A 20,434-nucleotide genomic window follows, 5' to 3' on the forward strand; every position below is an offset into this window, starting at 1 on the left:
CAGAGGAACACTGGACGGCCCTGGTCCGGGCGCTGCCCTGGGAAGGCTGGCATTCCGGGGACTCTGGTGAAGTGCACGTGCCGGCTGGGCCCCTGCTCAGCCCGGCCGGCCAAGCTCGGCTCTCGTGCTCGGGAGAAGGGCTGGTTGGGGACGGTTGTCCCTGGTGTCCGACGACCAGGACTTCACAGTCCTGCACAGGGTGGGGGGCCTGTGGGACTTACCGTGGAGGCTGCTCGTTCTGAGGTACCCAGTGGGAAGCCAAGGATGCTATCCGGCCTCCGCCAGCTTGCAGGACCCTGGCCTGGCACACCGTGCGGGGTGGCGCTCCCGAGCTCGGAAGCGGGTCTGGGGCCCCAGTGGGCGAAGCCTGCGGGGGCTGCTCTGGGAGGGGCCAGGCTACTGAGGGCAGTGCTCAGATAGGGTGGTCACCTTTCACACACTCGTGGATGAGAGGGGCCCGAGCCGGGCGGCCCATGGACGGGAGGGGGTCCGAGCCGGGCGGCCCAGCAGGGACTACTTTCACAGCGTCTGCTCCAAGCCCCAGGCCAGATCCCTGTCCAGTCAGCATCCTAATCCTTCTGGACTCACAGATCCACTGGGGCCTCAGTTAGAGCGGGGTACTGGAGCCCCCTTTCGGGGCGGAGGAAGGGACCCAGAGCATGGTGCCCCGACCCTGCAGGACCCAGCCTGCACCCTGTATATCCAAGGGCCCACCCTAGCCCCAGCAGCACCCTGGGCTCCCAGCCCGTCTGGAAGCCCAGCACCCACTAGGTGCCTTCCACCTGGCAGCTGCCTGCCCCCCTGGTTCTGAGCTCCTGGGGTCCTCAGAGAAGCCACCTGGGAGGACACAGTCCCCATGAGGCCAAGCCTGGGGCTGGTGGCAGTCTGGGCGTGAGGAGACAGGGGTCAGGTGGGTGGCCAGCACTGGGCGCCTGCGCCCCCCCGGGAGAGCTGACCCCCCCTTTTTCCTCAGACACCACATCTTGTCAACCTGAACGAGGACCCCTTGATGTCCGAGTGTCTCCTGTACTACATCAAGGATGGCATCACCAGGTGGGGGTCTCGGGGGGTAGGCTCCCCCTGCAGAGGGGCTGCCGAGCCTGGCATCTGCTGGAACGTTGCTCTCCGCCCGTGCTTGTCGCTGGAGACAACACCGACGGCTACTCTGTGCCAAGTGGCTCCCCTGGGCCGGGCTGTGCGTGGGGCATCCCTCATCTGTGTGCACCCCGGGCGTTTCCCCAAGGAGCCCACTGGGTAACCCCACGAAGGGGCGGGGACAGGCCGGTGGGTGGTGTCGTGGGCACACTGGGTCCAGCCGGCGCTGACGGTCCCCCGCCTCTCCCCAGAGTGGGCCGGGAGGATGCGGAGCGGCGGCAGGACATCGTCCTGAGCGGGCACTTCATCAAGGAGGAGCACTGCGTCTTCCGGAGCGATTCCCGAGGGGGCAGTGAAGGTATCTCTGCCCCTCTGTGCCCTCTGTTCCCCCGCTGCCCCTGGTGCTGCCGAACGTCAGGCCTGAGCGGGGGCTTGCGGGCTCAGCCAGGCTCCCCGGTCAGTCCCGGGGAAGCCCCTCCGTTGGAACGGGGTTCTGAGTGCTGGGCTGTGGACACGGGGCTCCCTCCCCGTGCCAGGAGTGGGCTGGGGTCTTCCTGGGCGGGAGGATAGTAAAGCCGTGAGGAATGAGCCCGGATGAGGGGTGGAGAGCTAATTTTGGACCACACTTTCCGGGGGGCCTTGAGGTGGCCATCTGTCCATGACCCAGCCCGCCTGCCCGTCTCTGTCTCCGTTGCCCATCTTGGGTGTGGCCGTCTCAGGGAGGCAGCGCTGCTGTGTCATGGTGCCCGCGGCCCCCAGCACCAGGCTTCTCCCCGGCAAGTGTCTGGCTGCAGCCCACTGTGACGGGGACATTTCAGGATGACGGCCTTAAATGGTGTTGGGGATGTCGGCACTCCCTGAATTCTGTCCCAGAGCCTGCCCTCCGCTGGGTGTGTGGGCACTAAGCTCCGGGGGGCTCTGGGACTCCCGGGGACATGCTAGCCACTATTTCCCATCCGTGCCTCTGTAGAGACCCTGGCGGCCGTCCTGGTTCTCTGACTCGGGCACGTGCGCCTCTCCCTGCGTGTCACGTTCCTCATCTGTCGTGTGAGGCTCAGCCCTCCGCGGGCTTCCCCGGGGCCAAACGCGGTACTGTCTGCCGGCAGTCAGGCTCTGCAGCCAGCAGGGAGGAGAGAGGCCTGCTGGGGGCCACCTGGGTGGCCAGGTGGGCCAAGCCCTGCCGGTGGCCAGAGGGCGTGACCACCCAGGATGACCGTCCCTCACAGTCCTCCTCTCCGTCCTACAGCCGTGGTGACCCTGGAGCCCTGCGAGGGCGCAGACACCTATGTCAATGGCAAGAAAGTCACGGAGCCTAGCATCCTGCGGTCAGGTATGGCTGGGGCGTGCACACGCTGGGCCCTTCTCCCTGCTGCTTCAGGACGGGGCCTGGGGTCTGTGCACGCAGGGCAGGGCCTGCGCCGGGAGGACAGGCCTCAGCTTGGTGTGTCCCTCCTGGCAGCTGGGCCCGGCTGTAATCAGGGCCCGAGGGCAGGGAGGGCAGAGCGGTGACCAGCTGAGGGTGGCCGGCCAAGGTGGCTGGGGAGGAGCGGAGGGAGGCCTTAGGGAGGACCCACCACGCACAGACGGCCCCTGCCCTGCTCCAGCCCATGGAGAGGCCGATGGGCAGGGAAGGCCTGGAGCCCACACTGTGGCCTACGGAGGAGCCGAGCACAGCCCCGGGGGTGGAGGAGCGTTCGGGGCCAGGGCACGGGGAGAGGCCAGCATGGCTGGGCACTGAGAGGCTGGGCTTGGGGGGACAGTGAGGTCCCGGCCATAGGGCAGGTGCTGGCTGGTGCAGAGCAGGGACCTGCAAGGACCAGCGGAGCCAGCGCCCGTGCTCCACCTTCCCCCTCTCCCTGCCCTCGTCCCTTGCGGCCACCCCAAGGCCACAGCCCCCCTCCATTGCTGGCCTTGCTCGTCCCCCAGGCAACCGCATCATCATGGGAAAGAGCCACGTGTTCCGGTTCAACCACCCCGAGCAGGCGAGGCAGGAGCGCGAGCGCACGCCCTGCGCAGAGACGCCCGCCGAGCCCGTGGACTGGGCCTTCGCCCAGCGTGAGCTGCTGGAGAAGCAGGGCATTGACATGAAGCAGGAGATGGAGCAGAGGTGAGGCCCGAGCTGGGGGTGGCCGCCCCGCCCCGCGCGCTCTCCCCGCCGCGCCCTCACCCTTGCCCGCTCCCGCAGGCTCCAGGAGCTGGAGGACCAGTACCGCCGCGAGCGAGAGGAGGCCACGTACCTGCTGGAGCAGCAGAGGCTGGTGAGTGCGGCCCTGCCCGCCGGCCGGGGTTGGGGGCCGGGTCCCCAAGGCGGGAGGGCGGCCAGGGGCCTGGTCTCCGCGCGGGCCCTCAGTGCCGTTTCCATGGCCAGGACTACGAGAGCAAGCTGGAGGCCCTGCAGAAGCAGATGGACTCCAGGTACTACCCTGAGGTGAACGAGGAGGAGGAAGAGCCGGAGGATGAAGGTGAGGGGCTCTCAGCTGGCAGCGCCCGAGCCTTGGGCTGGGGAAGGGGCCTGGACGGAGAGCCCCCGGGCCGCTCCTTTGCCCTGGGGTCCCAGGCCACCCTGCAGGAGAGGCCTCCTTGTCCCCCGGGCGGGCTCCCACGGTGCCGGGGCTCGGGGGAGGCTGTGCGGTAGCTCATGCTCGCTGGTCCGGGTGGGAACCGCCTGGAAGCAGGGCAGCCAGGTGCTGCCCGACTCGCCGTCCCGCCTGCATGGGGCTGGTGCCCCTCCCCAGCCAAGGTCACTGCTCCTCCCTCAGGATCCTTGCTGAGCCCCCCACCTTGCCCCACTGACCTCAGGCCTCCATGGGCATGAAAGGGGGGGACAGGCAGGGCAGACGGGGTGGAGTCAAGCCCTGGGTTCAGGTCCCGTGTGGCCCCTGGTCGGCCTCTCAGGACTTTGTGCTCATGTGACCTTGGCCTCCCCTTGTGTGGCATCACCTACCCCGGGAGGCCCCTTCCCTCGTGGCAGGAGCGCTGGATGAGGGCGGCCAGGCTCCCAGGCTCCCCTCCTGGGGCCCCTGCTTCCCTTCTCCTGGGGTGCCAGCAGGCAAAGGCGTGTGAGCCGGGTCGGGGTGTGGGGCTGAGCCCTGGGTGGCCCTCCTGGCCGCCCTCCTGTGGGCACAGGCCCCCCCACGGCCCCCACGGGGCTCTCCCTGCGCGGTGGGTGGCCCTGTCTAGCTTACCGGGCAGGCCCTCCGGCTGCTCCAGGTCTGGTCCGCCTCTCGGGGGGCACATGGAGCCTTTCAAACCTTTCCGCCAGTTCCCCTTCCTTCCGAGCGCCCAGAACGGTGCGTGTGAGCCTGGGGTCCAAGCACAGAGCCCCGGGCCCGGGCAGAGGGGGGCGTCGTGGCCTTTCCGTGATGAGCACGGGCGCCTCTCCCCACAGTCCAGTGGACGGAGAGGGAGTGTGAGCTGGCGCTCTGGGCCTTCCGGAAGTGGAAGTGGTACCAGTTCACGTCGCTGCGGGACCTGCTGTGGGGCAACGCCATCTTCCTCAAGGAGGCCAACGCCATTAGCGTGGAGCTCAAGAAGAAGGTGGGCTCCTGCCCTGCTGCCCGCTGCCCCCCTCACGCTGCACTGCATGCAGGGGACCCGGTGCCGGGCGTCCCTGCCCCCCCGGGAGCGCACAGCAGCCGCCCCTGACCTGGCCCCCTTAGAGCGCTGGGCAGAGTGAGGGAGGCCCGGGGGGCGGCCCCGGGTGGGCGGGCGTCCCTCCCGCTCAGGGAGCAGCCGGTGAGCTGCATCCGACGGACGCACCCACCCAGGGCTGACGGGCAGTCGTCTCCCGCCCACCACAGGTCCAGTTCCAGTTTGTCCTCCTCACCGACACGCTCTACTCCCCGCTGCCGCCGGACCTGCTGCCCCCAGAGGCCGCCAAAGACCGGGAGACTCGCCCCTTCCCGCGCACCATTGTGGCCGTGGAGGTCCAAGACCAGAAGAACGGGGCCACCCACTACTGGACGCTGGAGAAGCTCAGGTGCGGGCGGGCGCGGGGCGGGCACGGGGCAGGTGCGGTCACGGCGCTCCGGTGTCCGTGTGCTCGTTTCTCCTGCCGTAATTGCTTTAAATATCAAGAGGAAAAGCGTTATTATCGAGCCCATGTTCTCCTTCTACCGACGCAGGGGTAAAGCCTACCGTGCTTTCCTGGAGGAAGGGGCGGATGAGGCCGGGGGGGGGGGGGGCGGGAGGGGGTATGGGGCCAGCAGAGCTTCGGGACAAGCCAGCCAGCCCCTGGGGGGTGCAGGTGAGGGGTCTCGGAGCGCACCGAGCGGGGCTGCGTCCTCAGAAGAGCTCAGCCTGGAGCCTCCCCACCCCGGGCCGTCGGGATCTCGGGGGGAGATGGTGGGGGGCTGGACGGGGGGCGCAGTGTGTGACAGACACAGGAAGGTCTAACGCAGCTTGAGGTGCCCTGGACATGGGGCTGTGCACAGAGGCAGGGCCATGGCGCCGGGAGGGAGGCACACGGGCCCAGAGCCAGGCGAGTCCTCGGCCACCGCGGGCAGGGCCATCTGCTGGGACCGGCCTGGTTGAGTTATTCTGGGGACCTCAGGACACAGGGCAGCCCCGTGGCCCAATGCCTGACCCCAGGGTGATTCTGGGCAGAGAGTGCGGCTCAGTGACGGGGGCTCACCCGCAAGTCGGTCGCCGGCTGGCCCAGCCAGGGAGCCCCCAGAGATGTCTCGACGTCGTAAAATACATGGAGCGGAAGGTGCCACTAGCGCACACTCGCAGTCCTGCCCGGGCACACCCCTCCACGCCTTCCTTCCCCGTGTGGCGCCTTCCCACGCGGATGCGCGCCCCCGTGAGACTCGTGCGAGCAGAAGCCCAGGCTCACGGTCCCTCCCCACCCTCCCGCGGGCGAACAGGGCATGGCCGTCACTCCCCAGTCCCAGGGGGAAGGGACAGCACTTCCTTTCTCCTTCAGCATGTTGGTTTTTCTGGGGATGATCATTTTTAAGATACCTCCCGTGTCCGTATCCTATCCCACCGTTGAGCGCTAAGGGCTCCACACAGGACGCCCCATCCCGCGCGTGAGGACCGCGTTGGCCCCCGGATGACGCTGAGCGGTGGCCAGAGCCGTGCCGGACGCTCCGCCGAGGCCCACGGTGTTCCCTGTGCCCCTGCAGGCAGCGCCTGGACCTGATGCGGGAGATGTACGACCGGGCGGCAGAGGTGCCCTCCAGTGTCATCGAGGACTGTGACAACGTGGTGACGGGCGGAGACCCCTTCTACGACCGCTTTCCTTGGTTCCGGCTGGTGGGCAGGTGGGCGCCTCCTTCCCTCCCTGGGCCGAGAGAGAGAGAGAGAGAGAGAGAGAGAGGGAGAGAAGGTGGTGGGGGCAGGAACGGGGCCTCCTCCCAAGGCCGAGCCCCCCGGCTGGGGGACCCCAGCAAGGGGCCCTTCCACCCTTGACTCCCCTATCCTCGACCTTCCTGGGTCCGAGGCTCCCCACTCCCCCAGCCACTCCTGTCCACAGACCAGTGGGCCCTGTAACCTGGGGGACCGGGGAGGGCACGGGGTCTCAGCATTGCCACCGACGCCTGCTGCGGGGCTGTGGCCGCCAGGTTGCACGTGTCCACGGGCGTGAATAGGTGGCTGGTCAGGCTTCCTGAGCCACCCGGTCCTCACACGACCTCAGCCACACCTGGCCAGGATCATGCCAGCCAGCGGGAGGCTTTCCAGAACTTTCCATAGCCTTCCACTGGCCACACGTGCAGTTTCTTTCCAAGCCTGGGGACGGGGGTGCACTTTTGGTTCTCTTGTCTCTGAAAGCAGCATTCCTGATGGTCTGTGTGTTTGGTTTTGGTTTTAAACAGAAGCCCCCCGCCCCCACCCCTGTCCGTCCCTGCGAGTAGCTGGTGTTAACTTCTCTCTGTCTTGTCGTACTAACCTCAGTTCAGTCATCTCTGGCTGCAACAGCTACCCTCTTCTCAACACATGCATGAGCGAGCGCATGGCTGCTCTCACCCCCTCCCCCACCTTCTCGAGCCCCGACTCCGACGCCACCGAGCCTGCCGAGGAGCAGAGCGTGGGGGAGGAGGAGGAGGAGGAGGAGGAGGAGGAGGAGGAGGACCTGGAGGACGACGTCTTTCCGGAGCACGCGCTGTGCGACGGCCGGGACCCGTTTTACGACCGGCCCCCCCTGTTCAGTTTAGTAGGAAGGTTGGTGAGGTCGAGGACGGCATGCTGGGAAGGAACCAGCTCTTTTGCGCAGGAGCACTGCTGCGGGCACAATTTGACCGCCGTCAGGGCGTGGCCCCCCGGTATGCAGGGGCAGCTCCCCCAGACCCCCCAGGCCGAGGCAGGCCGAGGCAGGCCGAGGGGCTGGCCTCCCCGAGGAGAGGGCGTGAGGGAGCGAGAGGGCTCCTGACCATCCTGGAGTGTGCCCAGCAGAGAGAGTCGGGGTGTACCCGGAGCGCGGCCATCCGGCTCCGTGCGGGCGGAGCTCCTTCTGCAGACAGGCTCTAGAACCCTGGGAGGAGTCCTCGAGCAGGGCCCGTGGGGACATCTGGGCAAGTGGGGGTTTGCGTCTCGGCACCCACCACCAGCGGGGCCGGCCCCGCTTCCCTCTGCCTTCTCCTGCTATGGCCCGAGAGGTGGAGGCTGCTGGGTTGCTGTCCGCGCCGCTCCCTCCGGGAGAAGGAGCAGAAGGTAGAGGACGCGGTCCCGGAGGGCGGGAAGGAAGGCTGGCCTCAGGCAGGGCGGGGTCTGCCTCCAAAGCCCGGGTCCCCCTGAGCCTTCGCTCCCCCGGCCTCCTGGCCGTCACGGCGGGAGACCGCACACGTGGCCCGTGCCCTCACGGGACGTGCCCTTTGCAGAGCGGGCCCCACTTCACTTTCTGGACAGAAGCGGGAGCCCAAGGGCAGGAGGTGGGGCAGAGGCCCCGGGGCAGCCCAGACCTTGCCGGCAGGTTGGGCAGATACAGCTGCCATTCATGCTTTTATTGCCGTGGAATGGAAGCAAAACCGGCGAAGGAAAGATCTAGAACCCTAGCTGCAGTCGTGGAGCATCTGGCTCACGAAACAGCTGCGTGTAGATGTCACGCATATAAAAGGGGCCAGACGGCTCCAACAGCGACCCTTGCTGAGTTGGACATCGCTTCCTTGGGCCAGGCCGCTGGGAGCGTTTGCAAGTCTTGACCTCGGAGCAACCAGTCCCGGAAGCTGGCCCCCAGAGAAAGGGGGTTCCCACGGGGAGCCCTTGGGTGCAGACCCTGGAGTGAAAGCCCCACCAACGTGTCCCGCGGGAGGAAGCAGCTTCCCGCGGGGGCATGTCACGGATTTATTCTGATTAGTTTTCCACGAACGTGACATGCTGGCCTCCTGGATAAAAACGTGGGGCTCTGACCCTGCGAGGCGCCCCGGGTCTGGGCCTCCCGCTCTGCGGGGCCCGACAGGGCGTGCCGCCCCGGGGCCCAGCTCCACGCAGGCCTCTGGGAAGCCCCCGGGGAGCCCCCGTGTCAGGCAGGCGTGGGCTCAGGGCGCAGGGGAGCAAGGGCACCGGGAGAAACGGGGTGCGGGCTCTGCAGTCTCAGCCAGAAAGAGCTGGGTCCTTCCAACACTCCCCCCCTCTGTGGATCTGAGATGTCACGAAACAACCCAACCAAAGTAAAGTCATCCGTGAGAGGCCAGCCCCCCATACGGCGGGCGGCCTGCAAAGGGCTTCACTTGGAAACGTCCCCATCTTTTTGGTTTGGCAAGAATTGGCTTCTCCCGCGCAGCAGCTGTGCAGGCCCAGGCCCTGAGAAGGACCCATCTTTGGTTTCCTTTCATCCTTCTGGTAGCTGCTGGCTCTCTCTCCAAAGCTTTAGCAGGATTGGGGCGCCCACTCTTGTCTCCCTTCGGAAAGGCTTCCCTGGCCCCAGCATGCGTCTCTGCACCTCACCAATCTCGTGGTTAGCCCTGCCTCCTCCCCTCCCGCCACACTCAGCCCTGGCTCTGCCGCTCTGCCGCCTTCTCTCTCTCTCTCGGGGCGGGTTTCAGCCTGCTTCAAGGTGTCCTCCCCCGCGTGGACCCCCACGTCTTGACCGTGGGCTCCTCACCCACGGCCAGGGTTAGCCCCCCAGTGGCCTCTCCCTCTTCTGGTGGTCTGGGGTGCCAGGTGAAGTGGGGAGGTGGGGTGGGCCCGGGGGCTCTGGGTTCCCCGACCCCGATTCTCCTCCCTGCTGGGAGCACCGCTCGCAGAAGCTGGACGGGCCGGGAGCCGCGGGGAGGAGGGCGAGGGGCTGGCGGCCGGGGATGGAGGGTCCGGGGAAATGGGGCAGGGGAGGGGGTGGGGGACCGCCCCACACACACCCAGGGACGTGTTCCAGACTCTGCGTGGAAAAGTGCTGACTTGCTCTGTGTCCGCACCAGGCCACCCGGGCGGGCACGGCCGGTCCCTCGGCTCCCAGCTGGGTTCCTCTGTGTGCCGGGCCGCTCAGCCCGAATCTTTGCCAGCGAGGCTATGAGCCCGTCGGGGTGCAGTGGGTGCCCCGTGGCTGGCGGGGCCCCTGAGTGGCTGCTCCTGATGTCAGGCTGTTTCTGGCACTTACGGGGCATGAAGGGGAGGCCAGCGTCTGTGCCGCGGGAGCCCTCCCTGGTGTCCTGGCTTCAGTTGCTCAGGGTGAGGTCGGCCAGGGGTGCAGGGGTCGTCCAGCCCCGGCTCACAGCCCTTGGAGGCTGCTGGGCCCCAGGGGTCCCCAGCAGTGCCCACCACCATCTCAAGGTTAGGTCTCCGGGATTAGGGGTGGCAAGGAGAGCGGACCCAGCATCTGGCACCGGATGCCGTATTACCTTGAGGGAGCATCCCACCGGGGCGCCCGAGGGGAGCGTGCGCCTGTGCGTTCACTCGCAGCTGGGTTATGGCAGGAGAGAAGGGGAAGGGACCCCAGGGGTCTTTTCATGGCATAACCCCCCACCTCCAATCAGGGAGAGGCCCCCAGCCCTCGGAGGCCCTGCCTCTGGGAGCACAAATAGGGTGCATCTTGTCTAAGGATCTGAACTCGGGCTTTGCGGTCCTCGATGCCACGGGTACTCGCGTCTTCCTTCTCCCCTGGCAGAAGGAAATCCTAACGGATCGGGGAAGAGTTGATCTACTTAAGCAATCAGCTGTGTGAGTTGAGCAGGTGGGCGTTGAGCGTGGCGTCTGCATCCACTGGGGCTGGAGAGGAGCCAGCCTGCGGGTTTAAACCCCCGCCCCGGGCGCCTTCCTTTCTGTCCGTGAGCCTCGTGCATTGATCCGCGAGGGGGGTACCGATGCCCTGGCGCCCCGGCTGTGATGTGCCATCTGAGACGCACCCCTAGGGGGGGAAATGCGGGCAGGTGAATACGACGTGCCGTGGGTCAGGGCAGCCCCGCTCCCACCGCCCAGACGTGAGGGGTGGGACCTTGGGAACTGACCGGCTGTGGGCGCACCTGCTGCCCGGTGGCCGGCAGCACCGCCGTGTCGTCCGGGCCCCTAGTGAGTGCAGGGGTGCGGGCTCATAGGACTGCATCACGGCTCTGCACCCACGGGCCACCAGTGGGACGATGTGGGCCTTGGGGTCATGAGAGGCCCAGCCTCCAGCTGGTTTGTGGGAACCTCAGATCTGCAGAGCCACAGGGACTCGCGGGTGGGCAGCGTGGTGGAGAGCATCCACTCGGGAGGAGCTTTTGTGAAGTGAGGCCTGGGGACAGGGCCTGCGTGTCACCGCCTGGCCTCCTGACCTGGACCGGCCCTGCCCTCCGCCTCTGTCTGTCTCTGGCCGGGCCTTTGTTAGGATCGGGGGAGGAGAGTCAGGATGTGGGTGGGCATGGACCCTGAGGGCTCGGAAAGGGGAGGGGTCGTGCTCAGAGCCGCCCCCGCAGGAATTGCCCCCCCTGAGCCATCCAGGAAGGCGGCCCCGGGCCAGGGGATCCTTGGTGGCCTGACCCTGGCTCACCTCCTGGCTCAGTGGCTCTCCTCCCAGGGGTTCTACTGATTAAGGACCCTGGTGTGGGGTGTGGGGCCCGGGGCCTGGCCTATAGTGGCCCTGCTTCTGAGGTCGTCCTGTTGAGTATAGACGTTGCTCCTCCGTCCGTGCCCGGGACCCCTGGGAGCCCCCCCAGTGCTTCTCTGCCTCCCAACACGGGGCTTTCCGCAGTGGGCCCTGCTCCAGGAAAGACGCCTTGTCCTGGGAGGTGGGCTTGGGGCTGTCCCGCTCGGTCCCTTCAGCTCTCCGACGTGCTGGGATGGCCAGGTGGGGCCCAGCCAGGGGCCCGAGCGGGATCTGGGCCCGTTCCTGCAGCCTGGGCCCTGGGCTCCCTCCACGTCCCCTTCCGACCTCAAGGCCTTGCTCCTTTCGTGACCGCCCTCCCCCACATACACACACACACGCCCCCGATTTCAAGCAAAGGCCCTTGGCCAGGATTCCAGGGGCCCCGGGGGGGGCAGGCCACCCCGACCCCTTCCCGGGTGGGTGCTGGGAGAGGCTCACCAGCCAACCCTGGGCGGGACCTGTCCACAGGATGCCCTCTGCCACTGCAGCAAGGGGGCTTCTGCTCTCTGAGCCCCGGTTCCTTTCGGCTTCTGCCAGCAGCCCCACCCCTGCCCCCCCGCCCGCCCGACTCCGGCAGAAATGCCCACGCATCCATCCCCACGGCTGCCCTTCAGCGAGTTCCCCAAGAGGACAAGGAGTTCCCTCAGAACGGTCCTCCTCCGGGGTGTTGTCAGAGGGCGCATTTGGCCAGGGTAGGGGGGCTTCCTCCGCCCCGGGGAGGGGCAGCCCAGGATGACACTGAGCCCCCTGGGGCAGCTCACCCTTCCCCTCTCGCTGGCACCTGTCTTGGTCTGGGAGGTGCCCAGGAAGCGAGAGGCAGTTGGCAGAGACAGACCCACGGCCGAGTCAGATAACCAGGTGGCCGTGAGGAGTCATGTGACGTGGGGGTGGGAGCAGAGGTGGGAACGGGCCTTGCTGGGTGGCAGTGGGGAGCAGAGCACCTGGGGTGTCCCGGGAGACAGGGGGTGGCTGGGTGGCGGGGCTCGGCCAGCACGCAGGGCGGGTGGGAGCCCGGTGGGAGCCTGGAGCCTCCTCTGGCTGCCGTGGGGGCTGCGGGGGAAGCAGAAGGGCGGCTGGTACTCCAGAGAGATGTTTGGGGAGAAGCAGTGCAGTTGAGAGAAGACCCAGGAAGGTGCTCAGGTTTCTGACCCGTGGGCAGAGGGCCAGCGGAGTGGGTGCACCTGGGGGCGGGGGGGCACCAGGGCCTCGAATGGGGCCCTCGGGGAATGGCAGTCGTAGGGTGTCCTCTGGGAGCTCTGCTGGGTGGTGTCTGACCTCTGAGCAAGCGGAGGGGGGCCGGGGCTGGGGTGACAGCTCTCCTCCTCCTCCCAGCTCCTCCCTGGGCCGTGCACCCTGGTGCCAGCCCCCACCTGGCCTGCAGAGTGCGCCCTCCCCTCCCCCACCTCCCCTTCGCCCCCCACCCCCACCCCCACTGTTACTCTTGCTTCCATAACCTCCTCTGTTCTCCCTGGCTGAGGCCCTGGGCCTCCCTCACCCCGCCTCTGCACCTGCTCCCCCACACGTCCGACCCTTCTGTGTCCAGATCCTGCCCACCTTTGCCCAAGCTGTACCCCTCCCCTGGAGCCCCCCAGCCGCCCCAGGACCCTCCTGGGAGCTCAGGGCTGCAGCAGGAGCTGCCCGTCCCCCGGGGCCTGCGGGGAGAGCAGGGTGGGGGCGGGTCCTGCGCTGAAGCTTGAACAGAGCTGCAGGTTCTCACCGGGATTGGGCTCACGGGCCGCCTGTCCGGGCCAGGGGTCCCCTCGGGAAGGTGCCCCTGAGAAGGGAGGAATTGTGCTCCTCATCCGCCGGCACACCTGGCTGGATGGCCGGGCCTTCCAGGTCCCTTTAGTCCTCCCAGCTGCCCGTGTGACGTCTGCACCTTGGCTAGCTCAGGAAGTGTGGCAGACGCTTGGGTGACGTGGGCACTGCCCAGCCTGTCCTGCCCCTCGCTGGGGGCATAGCTTGGGATGGGAAGGGCTCTGGGCCCTTTGGGGGTGGTGGGCAGGCTCGGCAAGCACTGCCGTGCGGTCTGGGGGTGCCCTTAGGGCTCTGCTCAGCCAACTTCTCTGGTACGGAGCTGGAGGGGTGCCCGTCGGCGGGCACCGTGAGCTCCCACCCGCTGTGTTCCTGGAAGGGTCTGAGAAGGAACCAAGAGCCATAATCCACCATAGGAGCCCTCCGTGGGGCCCTGAGGTCAGGGGTCACTGGGACGGGGCGGTGTGCCAGTGTGGGGGTCCGAGCTCGGCGTGGCCGGGTCCCCAGGTCCTCCTCCTCCTTGAAGCAGGCTGAAACCTCCCTCCTCAGCTCTCAGACAGCGGGTACGGCCCTGCGGGCTTTGCCCCGTGCCAGCCCCACTCCGCACTTGCTCTCTGCCCGCCCTGCGCACGCCCTCCTCCTCCTCTGTCCCTCTGCCGCCTCCTGTGTCCTCTGCAGCCCGCGGACCCCCCCTCCCGCCCCCACCCAGCACAGCCCCTGCCCATCCTGCCTGCTCGCCGCCCCGGCTGCTTTGCGCCTGGCTCTGCTTCGCAGTGTTGTGTCGTGAGCCCGGGCCCCGCTGCCGCCAGCGCCGCTCCCAGCGCGCGCCGGGAGAGCCCTGACCCTGGCCTCTGCTCCCCGCAGGGCCTTCGTCTACCTGAGCAACCTGCTGTACCCCGTCCCCCTGGTGCACCGCGTGGCCGTCGTCAGCGAGAAGGGAGAGGTGAAGGGCTTCCTCCGCGTGGCCGTGCAGGCCACCTCAGGTGCGTGTGGGCGGCCCGGGTGGGAGGTCCCTGTGGGCACCCCGTGGTGGCCAGCATGCCACTGGCCTCCATTCAGCCCCCACCCCTGTGGGCACACCGGCTGCCGGTGCATGGGAGGGTGCTCCAGGGGAAGCCCCCGCCGCCCAGCTCTGGGCTCCTTCCTTCCAGACTCTCCTGGGTCGGGTCTGCGGGCCCCCCGACGCCCAACACTATGCAGGCGGAGCCCACGGGAGCTCGGGACCCCACACCCCAGCCTGGTGCAGAGTGGTGCTCCCTCCTAGCTCCCCGCCGCCTCCAAGCCCCCCCCACCCCCCGTGGGTGTGCAGACCCTGGGCCCCGGGAGAGCTCTCAGAGCCTCTCTCCAGCCTCCCCACTGGGCTCCTCCTTCAGACTCCCGGCCTCGCTGGAGCCGGCCTCCCTCCCCAGGGCCCTCCCTCCGCTGCGGGCCTGCGGCCAAGCCCCCTGGCTGCAGAGGCGGACCCCCTCTGGCTGCCGAGCCCCCTGCCCCTGGCCGTGGCCCCAGGACAGGCAAGCCCCGGAATGAATGCCTGTGGACCTGGGTTTGCCTCCTTATAAATGGCACCTGTTTGAAGCCTCCTACCCAGCGGGAGTGTCGAAAAATCAGTGCAGGACACAGATGCGAGCCCGCTTACCTGGGCAGGAGGCTGCCTTGTTTGCCCTTGGGCCCCCATCCCGTCCCCGGTGGCCTCGCTCTTTCCCTCCCATAGCCTGGGTCCCCCGGGGGATCAGACTGCAGAGTGAGCCCCAGACAAGGTGGGGCTGGGCCGCTTCAGAGCGTGAGCACCCCCACTGGGGAGGTCTCGGGTCATCGCACCCCACCCGGATGGCCCGGCCACTTCAGGTGGCTCTGGCTGTACCTTCGGGGCCCTTTTGCCAGAGTCTCACTAGCCCATCATTTCCACGGGCTCTTTATAGCACCTCCCCGTCATGTCAGGGTGGTGTCACGACCCCGGGACCCTGAACAGGGGTGTTAGGAACATCTGGTGCCAGCCTCATTCCTCAGGGGGACCCTGTCCCTGTAGTCTTGGAGGGGCTCGGTCCCCGGGGTCTTGGCCCTTTGCAGCCAAGCTGAGCCCCGGGGGAGCCGGTCCCACTGAGTGGCCTGCCCTCTAGGCGGATGCTGTGGACACAGTTGACCCTCCCCGTCTAACGGCTGCGGTGGAGAAGCAGCAGCTTTAAAAAGCTCCAGTGGCCACAAAAGTCCCACCTGCCCTGCGAGTCCTGGGCTAGCCCCAGGCCCTCGGCAGCCAGGGTAGAACGCACAGCAGGCTTTGTCCCCCTGGGGGCCCCAGAAGAGGAGCTTGGAGCCCTAGAGGGTGGTAGAGGCCTCCCAGGGTGCTTTCTAGGCTGTGTGGCTGGAGTCGGGGTTGGGGCGGTGACAGAAGCCAGGTCTGGGGGGGGGGGGACGGGACGGTGCCTCGGGCGGCAGGACGGGATGGGAAACCATGGGATACCCCAGGATGCTGTGAGGGGAGGGGAGTGCACGTGGGGTGTGGAGCGAGGGGTGCTCGGGGGCCATGGAGGGTCGAGGTGGATGATGGTGCAGGCCCGCGAGGGTGGCGGCAGGTGGGCAGCTGTGATTCTGGGGGTGAAACCAGGAGGACCCTGTGCTGTGGCCTCTGCCCAGTGAGGCTCCGCAGGAGCATCTGACTGTGGGACGGGCGGGGGTGGCCGGGACCCGGGGGCGGGGGTCGCAAGTGTGGGTTTGAAATGTGGGGTTTGTGGCCGTCGGAGCCGGCTGTCCCGGGGTGCGGCCCCTCTCAGGCCTGGAGCAGCACAGGCTGGGGCCGGTGCCTGGAGGGCGGCCAGTCGTTCTGGAGCTGCGGTTGGCGCCCCACGGCCCCATCTCAGGTCGGAGCCTGTCCGGCTGCTGTGCCTCGCTCTGCCTGGCGGCTCGGCCAGGCTCTGCCAAAACCTCCTGCGGGACAGGCAGCGCCCTGACCCCCGGCTCCCTGCCCGTTTCAGCTGACGAAGAGGCCCCCGACTATGGCTCTGGCGTCCGACAGTCCGGCACGGCCAGAATCTCCTTCGACGACCAGCATTTTGAAAAGGTACCGCGGCGGGGTTGGCCTGGCCATCCCACCCGTCCCGACGGCACGCGTCCAGCCCGGGCCCAGACCAGCTGTGCAGGGGTCTCGGCATACGCGGAGCGCTCAGCCCTCCCCAGGGCCCTGGGTACCCCCGGGGTTCGCTCCCCAGGGCCCGTCCTGTCTCTCTCCGTTTGGTTGTCCTGACGCACTGGGTCTGCCCGTCCCCTCGCCCTGACCCCCCCTGGCTCTGTACATGGTTCCTCACCTGGCCCTCGGCTGCAGGCTGGGCCACCGGACGCCAAGACGCCTCAGGTCCCCCCAAGTGCCCCTTCTCTTGGGCCCTGTGTTTCCACCAGCATCTTTGCCACCCCCGCTGCGACATGCCACCCCCACCTGTCAGCGTTAGTGCTGGGCTGGTCCTGCTCTGCTGCCAAGAAACAGGGAGCTGCCCCTGCCCGCTCCTCATTGCTCTCTGCCTGCGCCCTCTGGCCAGGGTGGAGGAGGGGAGGGCCCTGCTTCGTGCCCCCAGACTGGGCTGAGCTCACAGGAGGCCCTTCCCCTCCCCTTAAGGCCCTTTCCTAACTGTCCCCACCTGGGCCATTTCCACCTGGCTGCTTGTCCCTACCTGACTGCTTATCCCCACCTGGCCACCTGTTCCCACCCGTCCCCACATGTCCCCACCTGGCCACCATCTCCATCTGGCCGCCCGTCCCCACCTAGCTGCCTGTCCCCACCTGTCCCCACCTGGCCGCCCATCCCCACTTGGCTGCCCATCCCCACCTGTCCCCACCTTGCCGCCTGTCCCCTCTCGTCCACCCCCCAGCCACCCATCCCCACCTGGCCGCCTGTCCCCATCTATCCCTACCTGGCTGCCTGTCCCACCTGTCCCCTCCTGGCCGCCTGTCCCCACCCGGCTGCCTATCCCCACCCATCCCCACCTGGCTGCCCGTCCCCACCCGCCCCCACCTGTCCCCACCTGGCCACCCCTCCCCACTGCACTCATCCCCTTCCCCCTAGTCCCCCCACCCCCCTGACCCCAAAACCCACGCCCACTCCCCCATCCACCTCTGAGCCCCCCCCTCCGCGCCCTACACCCGGCCTGTCTCCAGCCCCCAAAACCAACACACACTCCCCTCCCCACCCATGGCCCCGCCAGGGCCCTGCCCCCCAATAGCCTCGCCCTCCCCAGCCGTTGCCGTCCCCCCCTCCCATCCTGCGGCCAAGTCCCGGGCCCTAGCCCCACCTGAACCCTGAACGCCCAGTCCCACACCCCCGTCCCCACCCTGGCTGTGACCCATCCCCACGCGCATCCTCACCTGGCTGCCTGTCCCCCCATGTCCCCACCTGGCCGCCTGTCCCCACCTGAACGCCAGTCCCCACCCGTCCCCACCTGGCTGCCCATCCCCAGCCATCCCCACTAGGCCGCCTGTCCCCACCTGGCTGCCTACCCCCAACCGTCCCCACCTGGCTGCCCGTCCCCACCTGGCCGCCATTCGCTGCCTGAACCGCTCCCCACCTTCTCCTCTGTAGCCAACACAGGCCATGGCAGCCTAGGAGGCTGAGGCCGAGGGAGGTGGGTGCCCATCTAGGCGGAGGCAGGTCTAGAATGCGCCCACAGAGGCCCTGGTGGGGCTCCTGGTTGTCCGTGGGTGGGAGCGGCCTCCCCACGAGCCGGCTCTCTCTGACCGGGGCCCCCACCCTCGCAGTTCCAGTCTGAGTCCTGCCCCGTGGTGGGGATGTCCCGCTCGGGGACCTCCCAGGAAGAGCTGCGCATCGTGGAGGGTCAGGGCCAGGGTGCAGACACCGGGCCCTCGGCCGACGAGGTCAACAACAACACCTGCTCAGGTAGGCTGCCCAGCCTGGCCCTGTGTCGCCTGGAGGTCCTGCGCCTCCTGGCCGGGCCCCGACGCCCGGGCTCCCCCAGGTGGGCCCCTCGGAGGTCCTGCCACGTTGCTCTGTCCTTGGCCCCTGGCAGCCGTGCCCCCGGAAGGCCTCCTCCTGGACAGCCCCGAGAAGGCCGCCCCGGACGGGCCGCTGGATGCCGCCCTGGACCACCTGCGCCTGGGCAGCACCTTCACCTTCCGCGTGACTGTCCTACAGGCGTCCAGCATCTCCGCCGAATACGCCGACATTTTCTGCCAGTTCAAGTGAGCCCCGGTGCCACGAGCTGGCTGCGGGACATGGGCGGGTGGCTCTTGGCACCCCCGGGCGCCCCTGCCGGCCTGCGGTCCCCGCCCCGCGGCCCCGGCCCAGCCAACCTCTCCCCCCTTGCAGCTTCATCCACCGCCATGATGAGGCCTTCTCCACGGAGCCCCTCAAGAACACAGGGAGGGGCCCCCCGCTCGGCTTCTACCACGTCCAGAACGTACGTCCCAAGAGGCCCCTCCCCACCCCCTGGGGCTTTGTGCGGCCGCCCTGAAGCTGAGCCAAGCTGTGGTCACGGGACGTGCCAGCTTCTCCCTGCCCCAAGCCACGGCCGTGGGCTGGGCAGCGTCCGGGCATGCACGCAGATCCCCGGGTGCCAGGCGGGGGCTGGGCAGCAGGGGCCCCAGTGGGCTTCTGCCTGGGGCTGGGGGCACCACGGGCAGATGTGCACACGGGGGTCTGGGGCACCCTGCGTGGCCCTGGCCCGGTGTTGGGGGAGAAGCCAAGAGGCATGGCACGCAGAGGGCCCTGGGGTGCCCGGGCACAATCTGGGGAGGTCAGGGAAGCTCTCCAGGACGTGTGTCCAGCCAGGCCGTCAGAAGAGCAGGGCCTCGGGGGTGGAGTGGCTTCGAGAGGCAGGAGCGGGGCTGGCCGGCCAGCGGGGAGAGACGTGCCTCAGTGGCCGTGCTGAAAGCCGCCAGGGGGCCAGGCCTGGAGTGCCCCCCGGGGCGTGCGACACTGGCCGTGAGCGCTGTGGCTGCTGGGTGTGCGGCCCAAGCAGGAGGGGCTGCAGAGCAGCCCATGTCGACCCCCTCCTGCCACTTCTCAGCCGGGGCAGACGGCCAGGGAGGGAGACCCCATGCCGGGCCTCTGCGTCCTGATTTGCCCTCTCCACGAGGATGCAGGCACACTGGACTAGGGCCACCCTGATGCCCTCGTTCAGACTCGGGGTTACTGCTGTGAAGACCCCATCTGCACATACGGGTCCCGGGCATTAGAAGTACGATCTAGGAACCGGGGGTGGGGGACACAGCACAGCCCATAGCTCTCGGGGTGTGGGCAACGGCCCAGTAAGGGTCACGCCCGGCGCTTTGTGCCGTCTGCAGCCCCGTGTCCTGAAAGGGCACTCGGGGTAGGCGGTCGTGGCCCCCCGGTGCATGTCGGGAGGGGAGGCTGGAAGGACCAGGCGAGGAGCGTCCCCCCTTCGTGGGCGGAGGTCGGGCCGGGCCGGGGCCTCCAATCCAGTTGTCCGTGGAGGCCGAGCACTAACCTCTGTGACCCTCCTTCCCCTTCCTGACTGTGACGTGGCCTCGCCCTCCTCCGGCACCGCTCACCCACCAGATCGCAGTGGAGGTGACCAAGTCCTTCATCGAGTACATCAAGAGCCAGCCCATCGTGTTCGAGGTCTTCGGCCACTACCAGCAGCACCCGTTCCCGCCCCTCTGCAAGGACGTGCTCAGGTCAGCAGCCCTGGGGTGGGGTGCGGGGACGGAGGGTCCTTCCATCTCTCACCCAGCCCCCTGCTGCCCTCCAGGGTGTGGGTCTCTCCACCTCCAGCCAGCGAAGCCACCCTGCCCCAGACAGGCCTGGTGTGGTGGCCGCGCGGCACGTGCCTCCCACCTTCCCCACGACAGGGCGGCTGGTTACCCGAGGTCAGCCCAGCAGGACCCAGAGCAAGTCAGGGGCATCCCTTTAGGACCAAGCAGTGAATTTTTTTGCTTTTGTTTTTAAGATCTTATTTATTTATTTGAGACAGAGAGAGATTGAGATTGGGGGACAGGGTGGACACAGCAAGGGCAGAGGGAGGGGGAGAAGCAGACTCCTTGCAGAGCTGGGAACCGGACGTGGGGCTCGATCCCAGGACCCCGGGGTCACGACCTGAGCCAAAGGCAGACGCTCAACCACTGAGCCACCAGGGGCCCCTGAGCAGCGAGTCTCTTAAAGAGGATTGCCGTCTAGACCTCGACCTCGGTGGCTGTGGGCCGTGTCTTAGGGCCAGGGAAGCAGGCACTGGGTCGGAGACGGGGCAGACGGCTCCCGCTACCCCTGAGAACTCCTCTGTAGGGCCCAGCCATTCCGGTCTCCCCGAGCTCTCAGCCCCCAGACAGAGAGACGGCACATCCTTCCGTCTCCCTTATTCCGTGGGACCTCCCGGGGCCTCTGAGGGTGGGCTGGGGCGTCCCCTGTACGCCCCAGGTCGCGGGCGGAAACCACATGGGGGATGCGGGGAGACCTGCAGGTAGGCTTCTGGGGCAGTGGGAGCCCCTTGCTCCATCCACCCACTCTCAGCTGTCCTGTGGGACCCAGGGCTAAGCGGGGTGTCCAGGGTGTTGGAGAAGGAAAAGGCCTCGAGGGGTGCCGATTCCAGGGCGTCTGGGCCCACGAGCCTCGTCTGGCTTCGGGAG

The 20,434-nt window shown here is 68.0% G+C and overlaps 1 protein-coding gene across 20 annotated transcripts in view; it reads left to right on the top strand.

Annotated features, from left to right (window-relative positions):
• KIF1A (kinesin family member 1A) overlaps positions 1 to 20,434 on the top strand; it is an 89,494-nt gene that overhangs the window by 47,088 nt on the left and 21,972 nt on the right. For 11 of the 20 annotated variants that reach the window (XM_055299841.1, XM_055299842.1, XM_055299843.1 and 8 more), the window contains 15 exons: positions 974 to 1,053; positions 1,347 to 1,453; positions 2,342 to 2,425; positions 3,022 to 3,202; positions 3,281 to 3,353; positions 3,464 to 3,557; positions 4,484 to 4,632; positions 4,896 to 5,074; positions 6,225 to 6,362; positions 13,715 to 13,833; positions 15,820 to 15,905; positions 17,591 to 17,729; positions 17,860 to 18,031; positions 18,159 to 18,249; positions 19,371 to 19,489. In XM_055299841.1, the coding sequence (XP_055155816.1) occupies positions 974 to 1,053; positions 1,347 to 1,453; positions 2,342 to 2,425; positions 3,022 to 3,202; positions 3,281 to 3,353; positions 3,464 to 3,557; positions 4,484 to 4,632; positions 4,896 to 5,074; positions 6,225 to 6,362; positions 13,715 to 13,833; positions 15,820 to 15,905; positions 17,591 to 17,729; positions 17,860 to 18,031; positions 18,159 to 18,249; positions 19,371 to 19,489 (1,811 nt within the window). Of the gene's footprint in view, positions 1 to 973; positions 1,054 to 1,346; positions 1,454 to 2,341; positions 2,426 to 3,021; positions 3,203 to 3,280; positions 3,354 to 3,463; positions 3,558 to 4,483; positions 4,633 to 4,895; positions 5,075 to 6,224; positions 6,363 to 6,993; positions 7,261 to 13,714; positions 13,834 to 15,819; positions 15,906 to 17,590; positions 17,730 to 17,859; positions 18,032 to 18,158; positions 18,250 to 19,370; positions 19,490 to 20,434 lie in introns of all 20 variants that reach the window. The other 9 variants (XM_055299831.1, XM_055299832.1, XM_055299833.1 and 6 more) reach the window with 1 other exon arrangement.

This window comes from Nyctereutes procyonoides, unplaced genomic scaffold (assembly GCF_905146905.1).
Source record: "Nyctereutes procyonoides isolate TBG_1078 unplaced genomic scaffold, NYPRO_anot_genome, whole genome shotgun sequence".
NCBI classification, from domain to species: domain Eukaryota; kingdom Metazoa; phylum Chordata; class Mammalia; order Carnivora; family Canidae; genus Nyctereutes; species Nyctereutes procyonoides.